This window comes from Leucoraja erinacea, chromosome 1, assembly GCF_028641065.1.
Source record: "Leucoraja erinacea ecotype New England chromosome 1, Leri_hhj_1, whole genome shotgun sequence".
NCBI classification, from domain to species: domain Eukaryota; kingdom Metazoa; phylum Chordata; class Chondrichthyes; order Rajiformes; family Rajidae; genus Leucoraja; species Leucoraja erinaceus.
Window position 1 is genome coordinate 136,422,667 of NC_073377.1, and position 12,494 is coordinate 136,435,160.

At 49.5% G+C, this 12,494-nt stretch overlaps 1 protein-coding gene across 3 annotated transcripts in view; it reads right to left on the reverse strand.

Moving 5' to 3' along the window:
* LOC129702259 (nuclear factor NF-kappa-B p105 subunit-like) overlaps positions 1 to 12,494 on the reverse strand; it is a 103,398-nt gene that overhangs the window by 29,956 nt on the left and 60,948 nt on the right. For all 3 annotated transcript variants that reach the window (XM_055643965.1, XM_055643947.1, XM_055643956.1), the window contains exons 17-18: positions 11,762 to 11,969; positions 1,194 to 1,363 (exon numbers count right to left, since the gene is read on the reverse strand). In XM_055643965.1, coding sequence (XP_055499940.1) covers positions 1,194 to 1,363; positions 11,762 to 11,969 — 378 coding nt within the window. The remainder of the gene's footprint in view (positions 1 to 1,193; positions 1,364 to 11,761; positions 11,970 to 12,494) is intronic.

The window sequence follows — 12,494 nt, forward strand, 5'->3', positions numbered from 1 at the left end:
TACTCCAGATCCAGGGTCAGGGAGTGATTCTGCGCGGCGATCGGACAGCAATGGTGGCCAATCTCCCACAATTCAAAGCGAGGGAGAAAGTGCCCAGTGCTGACCAGTTGCCGTGGCAGTGAGCATGCGCAGGGCGGCCGATGAAGTGCTGGCCGTGGTTACATAGATACATAGAAAATAGGTGCTGGAGGAGACCATTCGGCCCTTCGAGCCAGCACCGCCATACATTGTGATCATGGTTGTGCGCATGAGCAGGTGGGAGGATGTGCTGGCCGTGGCAGTGCGCATGTGCAAGGTGGCCTGCTGAGCAGGCGGAGAGCGGAGACCCGGCGGCCCGGACATGGATGGCGGGCGGAGACGGAGATTGACAGACAGAGAGAGATAGAGAGGGGGCCCCGCCCAGAGTTGAATGGCAGGTGTCCTGCCTTAGCCGGAGGCCGCCTAGATTTCAAGGTCCTAGGCTTCAGCGAGGCCCCCCTAGATCTCGAGGGCCCAAGCTTAAACATGTCAAGCTTATATGTAAATCTGGCCCTGCGTGTGAGTCCATGTGTGTGCGTGTGCCCGCCCGTGTGTGCGCCTGTGTGTGTGTGTGTGTGTGGTGAGCCCATGTGTGTTTGTGGGTATGTGTGTGTGTGTGTGTGTGTGTGTGTGTGTGTGTGTGTGTGTGTGTGTGTGTGTGTGTGTGTGTGTGTGTGTGTGTGTGTGTGTGTGTGTGTGTGTGTGTGTGTGGTGTTTGTGTTGTGTGTGTGTGTGTGTTGTGTGTGTGTGTGTGTGTGTGTGTGTGTGTGTGTGCCCGTGTGTGTGTGTGTGTGTGTGTGTGTGTGTGTGTGTGTGTGTGTGGGGGTGTGTGTGTGTGTGTGTGTGTGTGGGGGTGTGTGTGTGTGTGTGTGTGTGTGTGTGGGGGGGGGTGTGTGTGTGGGGGTGTGTGTGTGTGTGTGTGTGGTGAGTGTGTGTGTGTGTGTTGTGTGTGTGTGTGTGTGTGTGTGTGTGTGTGTGTGTGTGTGTGTGTGGTGTGTGTGTGTGTGTGTGTGTGTGTGTGGGGGTGTGTGTGTGTGTGTGTGTGTGTGTGTGTGTGTGTGTGTGTGTGTGTGTGTGGGTGTGTGTGTGTGTGTGCGTGTGTGTGTGTGTGTGTGGGGCCAGTGTGTGTGTGAGTGTGGTGCTACACAGTGGCAGTGTGCCAGGGATTGACTGACCTGGAGGAGGAGGCTGCCGGCCAGTGAGACGTTGTCCATCTCTGTGGCTAGGTGTAATGCGGTGCGTCCAGAGCACTGGTCCGGCCCGTTCACATCAGCTCCAGTGGTCAGCAGTTGCCGGAGGGAGGCCAGGCTGTTGGCCATCACTGCCAAGTGGATGGGAGCCAGACCTGTGGAATACCAGCCAGCAGTTATTATGTTTACCCCTGCCACGGTGACCACAGTGACCCTCACCACCGCTACCCCACCCAACGAGGCAATTACCACGGCTACCACCACGCCCGGCCCCAGCCGAGCGGTGACACCCCCATTGGTTGTTGAACCATCTACCGGCAGCCCTGCAGACACTGGCAGGCACATCGCAGCCCTGGGCACTGCCAAACCCACAACCCCGGTTCAGGGAGTTCACCGTCAGGTAGACCGGGTGCGGTGAAACCGCTGGTGGGCATTGTTACGTATGCGCGGAGCACGAACCACCACGGTGTATGAAAGCACGGGTTTATAGTCACGGCAAAGGGGAAGTGCCGAGAGACTAGGCAGGGACCAGTTACATGAGTGAGGGCGGACACTGAACTCGTGGCTCGCTGGTGACCCGCTCCGATCGGGCACTATATTGATGTACTGAGATAGAAAAGCCAACGCGTGTGTGCGCTCACGGCTGGTGAGAGGTTGTGGTGCCCGCGGTCTCAATATGTTTCATGCATGAAGCTCTCAGAGTACACAGTGGACACAAGGGGATGGTAATGCCTCCAGCGCCCTCAAGATCAGCTGCAGGAGCTTCCGCCGGGACACAAAGGTGACCGGGCGATGAGACGAGAGGAGAGGAACGTCGGTTCGTGGGAACTGTTCCAGTACATCGAGCTTGAGGGCCGACCGGGCTCTGGACATTGAATAATGATGGCGCCAAAATGGCACGCTCGTATGTGTTATATGTGCACAAATAATCTCACTGTGTGGTTGCAAAGGTGACAAATAAAGCACTATTAAACCATCAAGTCTGGGCTGTAGTGATGTACAGTCACCAAAACGGGGACCACTGCATCCCCATCTTCGAAAAACAATGTCAGAAACTGCCTTCCCTGTTGTAAATGTGGTTGTAATTATTGTTCATCTTGTCCTGTGTTCACAGTTATGTTTGTATGACCACAGCCCTAAACTAGGTACAGCTCCTCTTGTGTGCGGGGATCGCTGGTTAGAGCGGACCCAGTGGGCCGTAAGGCCCGTTTCCTCGCTGTATCTCTAAACTAAACTAAACTACTGGCCAGCATCTCAGTCTCATTGCCCTGATTTGAGGTTTCGGAGGTTGATGCTCCCTCTAGAGTCTAAAATGCAGCCTGAACTCGTACAGCTGCTTTGTTGTTTTGGGTTTACATGTTGAACAGAAGAACACATTGGCTGGAAAGTAAGAGCAAAGGATACCAAAGGTAACCAGTGTTGAACCATTAACCCTAATGAATAAGCATCACAGAATGCTGCTACAGGCAGGCGTTTCATTGTAGATACAATGGACAGTAAATGCTGGCTTACAAAAGAAACACAAAACGCTGGAGTTACTCGGGCTTCAGTCTGCATGGAAACTACATCACAGGATCCATAGAGTCGTTTCCCTACAGTGCCTGCAGGACGTTCCGTGCTGACCACTGTCCAATGGACTTGTGGTTAAAGGTGTTGGTCCGGAAGAACCTTTCCACGAACAACAGATGGGGGTAATGATCATAATATGATTAGTTTTAGTTTGATTAGATTTGTTTTAATCTGTAATTTGAGAAGGAGAACGTTAAATCGGAAGTGTCAGTGATGCAGTTGAACAAAGGGGACTATGAAGGCATGAGAGGGAAGCTGGCCAAGGTAGACGGGAAAGGGATCCTAGCAGGAATGATGGTAGAACAGTAATGGCAGGAATTTCTGGGCATAGTCTGGAAGACGCAGGATCATTTCATTCCAAAAAGGAAGAAAAATTCTAAGGGGAGTAGGAGGCAACCGTGGTTGACAAGAGAAGTTAGCGATAGAATAAAACTAAAAGAAAAGATAACACAGCAAAGAGTAGCCGGAAGCCAGAGGATTGGGAAACTTTCATAGGACAACAGAAGGAAACAAAACGGGCATTACGGGCTGAAAAGATGAAGTACGAAGGGAAGCTGGGCAGGAATATAAAGAAGGACAGTGAAAGCTTCTTTAGATATGTTAAGGGAAAAACAGTAGCAAAGTCAAATGTGGGTCCCTTGAAGGCAGACACGGGTGAAATTATTATGGGCAACAAGGAAATGGCAGAAGAGTTGAATAGGTACTTCGGATCTTCACTAAGGAAGGCACAAACAATCTCCCAGATGTACTGGAGGACAGAGGATATAAGGGGGTAGAGGAACTTTGATGACTTCCCACACAGTGGGAAACTTTGATTCTGCTGTGTGCGGATGTTTTATGTCAAACCCTATAGTGTGTCCCTTATTTTTATTGTATGGCTGTATGGGAATTTCATTTCACTGTGCCATCTGGTATCTTGTATCTTGTATCTTGAACTGAAAGAAATTTTCATTAGGCGAGAAATAGTATTGGGCAGGCTAATGGGACTGAAGGATGATAAATCCCCTGGACCTGAATGTCTGTATCCCAGGATCCTCAGGGAGGTTGCTCAAGAAATAGCGGACGCAGTGGTGATCATTTTCCAATGTTCAATAGATTCAGGATCAGTTCCTGTGGATTGGAGGATAGCTAATGTTATCCCACTTTTCAAGAAAGGAGCGAGAGAGAAAACGGGGAATTACAGACCAGTTAGCCTGACTTCGGTGGTGGGAAAGATGCTGGAGTCAATTATTAAAGAGGTAATAATGGGGCAGTTGGATAGCAGTAAAAGGATTAGTCCAAGTCAACATGGATTTATGCAAGGGAAATTATGCTTGACTAATCTTCTGGAATGTTTTGAGGAAGTGACAAGTAAAATGGATGATGGGGTGCCAGTAGATGCAGTGTATCTAGACTTTCAGAAAGCCTTTCATAAGGTCCCGCACAGGAGACTGGTGACTAAAATTAGAGCACATGGTAGGGTGTTGACATGGATAGAAAATTGGTTGGCATACAAAGAGTAGGAGTGAACGGGTCCTTTTCAGAATGGCAGGCAGTGGCTAGTGGAGTGCCGCAAGGCTCGGTGTTGAGGCCGCAACTGTTTACCATATATATTAACGATTTGGAAGAGGGAATTAGGAGCAACACTAGCAAGTTTGCGGATGACACAAAACTGGGTGGCAGTGTGAACTGTGAAGAGGATATTAGGAGGTTGCAGGGTGACCTGGACAGGTTGAGTGAGTGGGCAGATGCAGTATAATATAGATAAATGTGAGGTTATCCACTTTGGCGGCAAAAACAAGGGGGCAGATTATTATCTCAATGGGGTTAGGTACGCTCTACGCTCCGCCTGATGGAGCCACACACAAAGGTGGCCATCAGGGTGAGGGCGACGTTGGGCACGCTTTTACCCCTGTTGTCTGCCAACTTGTGGATTGTGGCCCTCACACCCTGTCCATGCTCGACCCCCAGATGAACAGGAAGATGGCCCGGGTGATCCCTGTGGCGTAGGAGGGACAGGCCACACTTGTGCCAAGTACAACAGCCCTCAAGAGCACCCTCACACCTGATGACCAAATTATTTCCCGTTATAGGGAGGGAGCGTTGCCTCCACAGCTCCAGCTTCTTCCCCACCATGCCTTAGCACTGGTGAGACCTTTCATCTGTAGTATCCCAGCATCCTTGCCTTTGACGGCAGCTGCCGCACGTCCTGAAAAGAGCGCAAAGCTTGTCTCAGGGCTGCGACACTCAGTCTTTGTCCTCCCTTTGCTTTGGTTTTGTGTTCTCGGCATCTGTCTCCACTAAGTATTCCACAAGGGAAGACTAAATGGATTAACAGGAGAGACCACGAGAAGGTTGCTGACATTAAACCAGATAAAAGCTGTCCACGATCTGACCTCCCCAGAGGAGCATGGGTGAAGCTCAACAGACTTGGTACTGGAGTTGGGCGTTTCAATGCCAGCATGTGGAGATGGGGGCTCCGTCAGAGCCCAGCCTATGAATACGGAGCAGAACAACATACAGCCAACCATGTCAAATCTGGGTGCCCGCTCTACCACCCACCAAATGGAGCTCAGGGCCTGGCAGACATTGACGCCAACAGAGATAACAGCCTAGCTGCTCAACACCTTGCTTGAGATCTAACTATTCCTTTGGTTTATTTATGTTTAATTCACAAGAAGAACAATGTGATGGGTCTCCAATTCCTTACATCATTCATCTCCTCCTTCTGCTTGTAGATTAGGGTGATGCTGCCCTTTCTCGTAGTCTGTCATGCTGCCGGCTAGAAATATGTCATTGTACACTTCCAGCACGTCCGGGCCCACCCAGTCCCACAGAGCCAAATACAACTCGGCCGGTAAGCCATCGCTTTCGGGAGTTTTACTCGAGTCAAAGGAACGGATGGAGCCAGTCAGCTCCTCTAGGGTCAGTGGTTTGTCCAGACTCCCGCTTGCTGTCCTCCAAGACCTCCGTGATAGAGGATGGGAAGTTCTGGGAGGCGGTGCTGTCTGTGGCCTTTCTGTCATACAAATCCGTATAAAAGGATTTGCAGATCCTCAACATGTCCATCTGCAAGGATGTTACCGAGCCATCCTCCTTCCTAAAGGGGCTGTCCCACTGCGACCTAATTGGCGAGTTTAGAAGAGTTTGCCCTCGACTCATACCCGCAGCATGGTCGACACGAGGTCCTAGGAGGTCTTTGTAACTCTCCTTCATGCTCGAGAGTAGTCTCCTCAGCTAGGTCACGGCATATTTTTCAACATGCTGAAAAATGCCCGCGAGAAAAAAAAGGTCGCCATGGAGAAAATTGATATTTTTTTTACTCCTGGGTTTAGTCAAAGTAGGTCATAGTAGGTCGGCATGTTATACGTAGATAATCGAGGGTAGTCGAAGGTAGTTGTAGATAGTCTTCAACATAGTCGAAGGGAGGTTGGAGATCGAAGGAGGTCGTCTTCACTTTCCACTATTCGGTGTCCAATTTTCCCGAAGTTAGTTGAAGCTAGTCTTCAATATAGTCGAAGGAGGTTTTCAACATGAAACTTTTTCAAACTCTCCTAAACTCGCCAATTTAATCCCTGGAGTAAAATAAAGAAGCTACTTCTAACGACAACGGGACGGATCTCATGTAGGGGACAAAACATAAGGTAAGTCGTTTATTTTACATATAAACTTGCTTCTTAGGATGACTATAATCCAAATTTCATTGGCGAAAATGTGATTTTGGCCCCATACGAACCGGCAGTGTTTTTCCTGCCGATATGGGGTTCAAATTCACTGCAACCACAACGTTCCAATTGATCGCGTTCCACAAAAACCCACTCGCAAAATGATTAAAATGCCCATTAATTTACGGGAAGTAAACATTCCCTTCTATTTAGCCTATAAATTCATGACAATGAGATTTAAAAATCATGTTATATTGTGAATTTTTGTGTAAATGTTATTTGGACACTTAGGCTATTTAAAAATGTTAACCATTTCTTAAGAAATGGATAAGATGTTTAGATCTAGTAATTGAATTTTGTAATTAATTACAATTAGGTAACTAATTATATGCTTTAATTTCAGGTCATTCAAGAAAGATTGTTTCATATTTGTTTCAGAATGATTCAATCTATAATAACTGCATAATTAGAAACATAAAAAATAGGTGCAGGAGTAGGCCATTCGACCCTTCGAGCCTGCACCGCCATTCAATATGATCATGGCTGATCATCCAACTAAGTATCCCGTACCTGCCTTCTCTCCATACCCCTTGATCCCTCTAGCCACAAGGGCCACATCTAACTCCCTCTTAAATATAGCCAATGAACTGGCCTCAACTACCTTCTGTGGCAGAGAATTCCAGAGATTCACCACTCTCTGTGTGAAAAATGTTTTTCTCATCTTGGTCCTAAAAGATTTCCCCCTTATCCTTAAACTGTGACCCCTTGTCCTGGACTTCCCCAACATCGGGAACAATCTTCTTGCATCTAGCCTGTCCAATCCCTTAAGAATTTTGTACGTTTCTATAATATCCCCCCCTCAATCTTCTAAATTCTAGCGAGTACAATCCGAGTCTATCCAGTCTTTCTTCATATGAAAGTCCTGACATCCCAGGAATCAGTCTGTGAACCTTCTCTGTACTCCCTCTATGGCAAGAATGTTGTTCCTCAGATTTGGAGACCAAAACTGTACGCAATACTCCAGGTGTGATCTCACCAAGACCCTCTACAACTGCAGTAGAACCTCCCTGCTCCTATACTCAAATCCTTTTGCTATGAATGCTAACATACCATTCGCTTTCTTCACAGCCTGCTGCACCTGTATGCCTACCTTCAATGACTGGTGTACCATGACACCCAGGTCTCGTTGCATCTCCCCTTTTCCTAATCGGCCATCATTTAGATAATAGTTAGCTTTCCTGTTTTTGCCACCATAGTGGATAACCTCACATTTATCCACATTATACTGCATCTGCCATGCATTTGCCCACTCACCCAGCCTATCCAAGTCACCTTGCAGGCTCCTAGCATCCTCCTCACAGCTAACACTGCCCCCTAGCTTTGTGTCATCCGCAAACTAGGAGATGTTGCATTCAATTCCCTTGTCCAAATCATTTAATATATATTGTAAATAGCTGGGGTCCCAGCACTGAGCCTTGCGGCACCCCACTAGTCACTGCCTGCCATTGTGAAAAGGACCCGTTTACTCCTACTCTTTGCTTCCTGTCTGCCAGCCAGTTCTCTATCCACATCAATACTGAACCCCCAATACCGTGTGCTTTAAGTTTGTATACTAATCTCTTATGTGGGACCTTGTCGAAAGCCTTCTGAAAGTCCAGATATAACACATCCACTGGTTCTCCCTTATCCACTCTACTAGTTACATCCTCGAAAAATTCTATAAGATTCGTCAGACATCATTTACCTTTCGTAAATTCATGCTGACTTTGTCCAATGATTTCACCACTTTCCAAATGTGCTGCTATCCCATCTTTAATAACTGATTCTAGCAGTTTCCCCACTACCGACGTTAGACTAACTGGTCTGTAATTCCCCGTTTTCTCTCTCCCTCCTTTTTTAAAAAGTGGGGTTACATTAGCTACCCTCCAATTCTCAGGAACTACCCCAGAAACTAACGAGTTTTGAAAAATTATCACTAATGCAGCCACTATTTCTGGGGCTACTTCCTTAAGTACTCTGGGATGCAGCCTATCTGGCCCTGGGGATTTATCGGCCTTTAATCCATTCAATTTACCTAACACCACTTCCCGGCTAACCTGGATTTCACCCAGTTCCTCCATCTGATTTGACCCCCGGTCCCCTGCTATTTCCGGCAGATTATTTATGTCTTTCCTTAGTGAAGACAGAACCAAAGTAGTTATTCAATTGGTCTGCCATGTCCTTGTTCCCCATGATCAATTCACCTGTTTCTGACTGCAAGGGACCTACATTTGTTTTAACTAATCTTTTTCTCTTCACATATCAGCAATTAGGAGTAGACGAGGGCATTCGATCCAATTTGTGATCCCAGCTACAAAGACAGATGTATACAGCAATTCGTTCTTCCCCCGCACAATTAAAGCATGGAATAATCTCCACCCAACTATAGTTACCCAACCAGATGCAACTAAATTTTAAGTAGCTCTTTCGTCCCAATAACCCTTTCTGGCTTAAGCCCTCCCTTCACCATCTCCAGTTTAAATTCCATCTGGAATATTTTGGAGGACCAAGAAACCAAGAACCAAGAACTGAAGATTTCATTCAGTTCTCTTAATTTTTAAGAAAGTTATGGGCTTTTGACTGTCCTCGATCACAGCTTTTGAGAAGTCAATGGAAAAGCAATAGGGAACAAGATGCTAATTTCAGAATATGAAAATGGCCATAACTTTTTTAATACTGGTTATGAAAGTGAATTAGGTGTCAAATTAAACTTCTTTTTATGCTTTATCTGATGGGATAAATTGCAGACTTGATTTTTTTAAATCTCAAAATGTTATAACATTGCTGCTATGAGGTCGCTGGAACTCCTTCATGTTCGAGGGAAGTTCCTGAACACTCGCGAATAAAATGCCCTCGACTGTAGTCGAGGGCAGCCGTAGGCAATCTCATTTGCTGACCATGCATTTTAATTGGCTCATTGGAGTTTTCAGGATCAAGGATGACCTACCGGTAGGTAAAATGCCCGCCAAACTTTATTATCTATATTATTAAAAGTCTAAACATGACCACTTCCTGTTTGCACTGTATATTGATTTTAGAAAAGATGCTGCCACTTACGGCTGTGATTTTTGGCCATCTTACTCAGAGTCCCCCTTCAGCTGTCAGGGCCACAGGACCCCATCAATGAAATATAAAAGACATTAATGTTTAAAAAATGTTGAGATTCTCTCCTGTCAATCACGCCATGGCGACGCCCCTTCTGGTGGGAAGGGGAGGGACTATAAAACCCGGAAGTGTGGACGTGCCTCAGTCTCTGCAAAATGGGGGAAGGAGAGGTCACGACTCTCAGTCTGAGCTGTGAATAACACTGAACACTGAAGACATGTCTACTAAACCGTGAGTGTGGTTTTACTGATATGTGAGTGCCCTTAATGTGGTTTCAAAATGAAGTTTGAAAATGAAGACGTGGTTTGAAAATGAAAAATGTGGTTGGTTTGAAAATGAAGTTTGAAAATGAAAATGTGGCCTTGCACCCTGCTTGAAATGGAGTGAAACTGCATTTGAATTTGGTGGCCTAGCACCCCGCTTGAAATGGTGTGAAACTGCACTTGAATTTGGTGGCCTTGCACCCTGCTTGAAATGGTATGAAACTGCACTTGAATTTGGTGGCCTTGCACCCTGCTTGAAGTGGTAGGAAACTGCACTTGAATTTGGTGGCCTTGCACCCTGCTAGAAATGGTTGGGAACTGCACTTGAATTTGGTGGCCTTGCACCCTGCTTGAAATGGAATTTCAAGGAATAGCCGTGAGTTAACTGCCAGTACACCAGCCGTGAGTGAGTGAGTGAGTGAGCTGCCAGCACATCTGGCTTGAGTGACTGAGCTGTCAGCCCAAGAATCCATTCTGCCCACAATGTCCTTACTAGCCCTCTGAAAACCAGTCCCTTCAGCCCACAACTCCCATAGTAGCGCTCCAGAAAGCCACCCCCCCCCCCCCCCACTGGCCACCAATATTGGTGGAGAGGTGGAATCTTGCGTTGGGGGACCAGCCCTCCCGTGTGAAAATGGGACCCACCGAGTCCCAGTTAGTCTAGTACTTCTTAAAAGTGTCTCCCCCACTTCTCCTCGCCTTCTCTCCCCTTCTCTCTCCTTCTCTTCCCCTTCACTCCCCCCACCCCTCTCCGCGCTCTCTAAAGGACTTACCGTTACTGTCCAGCCATTTTACCTTCTTCTTCATCGCGGGTGTGAATTTCAGACTGCGCTCCCCCGCTTTACCTGGCCCCAGCCTTTGCGATGTGTGTGTGTGTGTGTGCGGCCTATCGATCCAAATCGCGGTTTCAACGCGGACGGTCGATCCAGCTCGAGGCTTTCCAGGCGAGTGCCCTCGAGCTTGAAGGTCGAAGACACTCATCTGGACTAGCGGATTAGGTCACCCAAGTGGGACAGCCCCTTTAGTGTGAGGTGAAGTTTAGTCGAGGCGAGGCTTCGTTGTGAGGTTTGGTTGAGGCGAGGAGTTTGGTCGAATCGAGGGGTTTAGTCGAGGCGAGGTTTGGGTGTGAGGAGCAGTTTGGTAGTGAGGTATCGTCGAGGCAAGGGGTTTAGTGATCGAAGGGTTTAGTTGGTGTGTAAGTGAGGTGAAGTGAGCTGAGGTGAGGTGAGGAGAAGTGGGTGTCTGAGCTCAGGAAGGGAGACCGAGGTGCTGCTGAAGGAGACAAGACCATGTCTGGGACGCGGGGCTCAGAGGTGAGACTCCAGGGAGCTTTGACATGGAGAGCTGGCAGAAGATGTTCTCCAGAGATGCTGCCTGATCCGCTGAGTTACTCCAGCACTGTGTGTCTATCTCTGGTGTAAACCAGCATCTGCAGTTTGTTGCTTCCGCCATTGTCATTGGTGAGTCAGTGCCAGAGAGTTGGCAGCTTGTGATTCCTGGCCATTAACCTTTGGGATGACCTGTCGTGGCCGGGCACTCGTGGAAAGTCACCAAGACCAGCCATGACTCTGCTCTGATAGATGTTGAAACAGATTGGTCATATCACTGAGTACTCTCACAAACCTCCACAGATGCACTGTAGGCTGTAACCTGACTGGTTGCATCACGGCCTGAAACAGCAATTCCAACACACAGGAACACAAGAGGCTGCAGAGAGTGGTGGACTCAGCCCGGTCCATCACAGGCACAGCCCTCCCCACCATCGAAAGCATCTACACCCGCCGTTGGCCTAAGGCGCCGACATCTACCATGAAGGATCCGCACCATCTGGGTCGTGCCCTCTTCCCACTGCTACCGTCGGGCAAGAGGTACAGAAGCCTGAAGTCCCAGACCCCCAGGTCTCAGCTGTCCCCAGCCGCGATTGGGTACCCACCTGCGTTGTTGTGGAGGGGCAGCAGCTCCATGGCGGCTGGGTTGCTGCCTTCCAGTAGCACCTGCAGCATCAGTACGTCGCCCCGCTCCGCGGCCAGGTGCAGCACCGTGTTACCCTGGGAGTCGAGGAGAGCAGGGTCGGCACCGGCCCCCAGCAGCTGCTCCACCACCTCACACTGACCCGTGATCACCCCCAAATGTAGCGGCGTCTGCAACACATGACACACACACAGTGGGCATGGAGACAAAGGGCAGGGAGAGGGGCAGGGAGAGAGGGGGCCAGGGAGAGAGGGGAGGGGAGCGGGGGGGAGAGGGGGGGGGGGAGAGGGGGGGCGAGAGAGAGAGGGAGAGGGGGGGGGGGAGGGAGAGAGGGGGGGGGGGGGGGGGAGAGGGGGGGGGAGAGAAGGCGGGGGAGAGGAGGGGATGAGAAGGGGGGGGAGAGAGATGGGGGGGAGAGAGAGCGGGGGGGAAGAGGGAGGGAGAGAGAGAGGGGGAGGGGGGGAGAGGGGGAGGGGGGCGGGGGGGGGGGGGGGGGGGGGACGGGCAGGGGGAGGGTCAGACAGAGGGAGGGGCAGAGAGGGGGGGGGGGGGAGGGAGGGGGGGGAGAGGGGGGGGGGGAGAGGGGAGGGGGGGGGGGGGAAGGGGGAGAGGGGGGGCAGGGGGAGAGGGGGGGCAGGGGGAGAGGGGGGGCAGGGGGGGTGAGGGGGGGCAGGGGGAGGAGGGGGGAGGGGGGG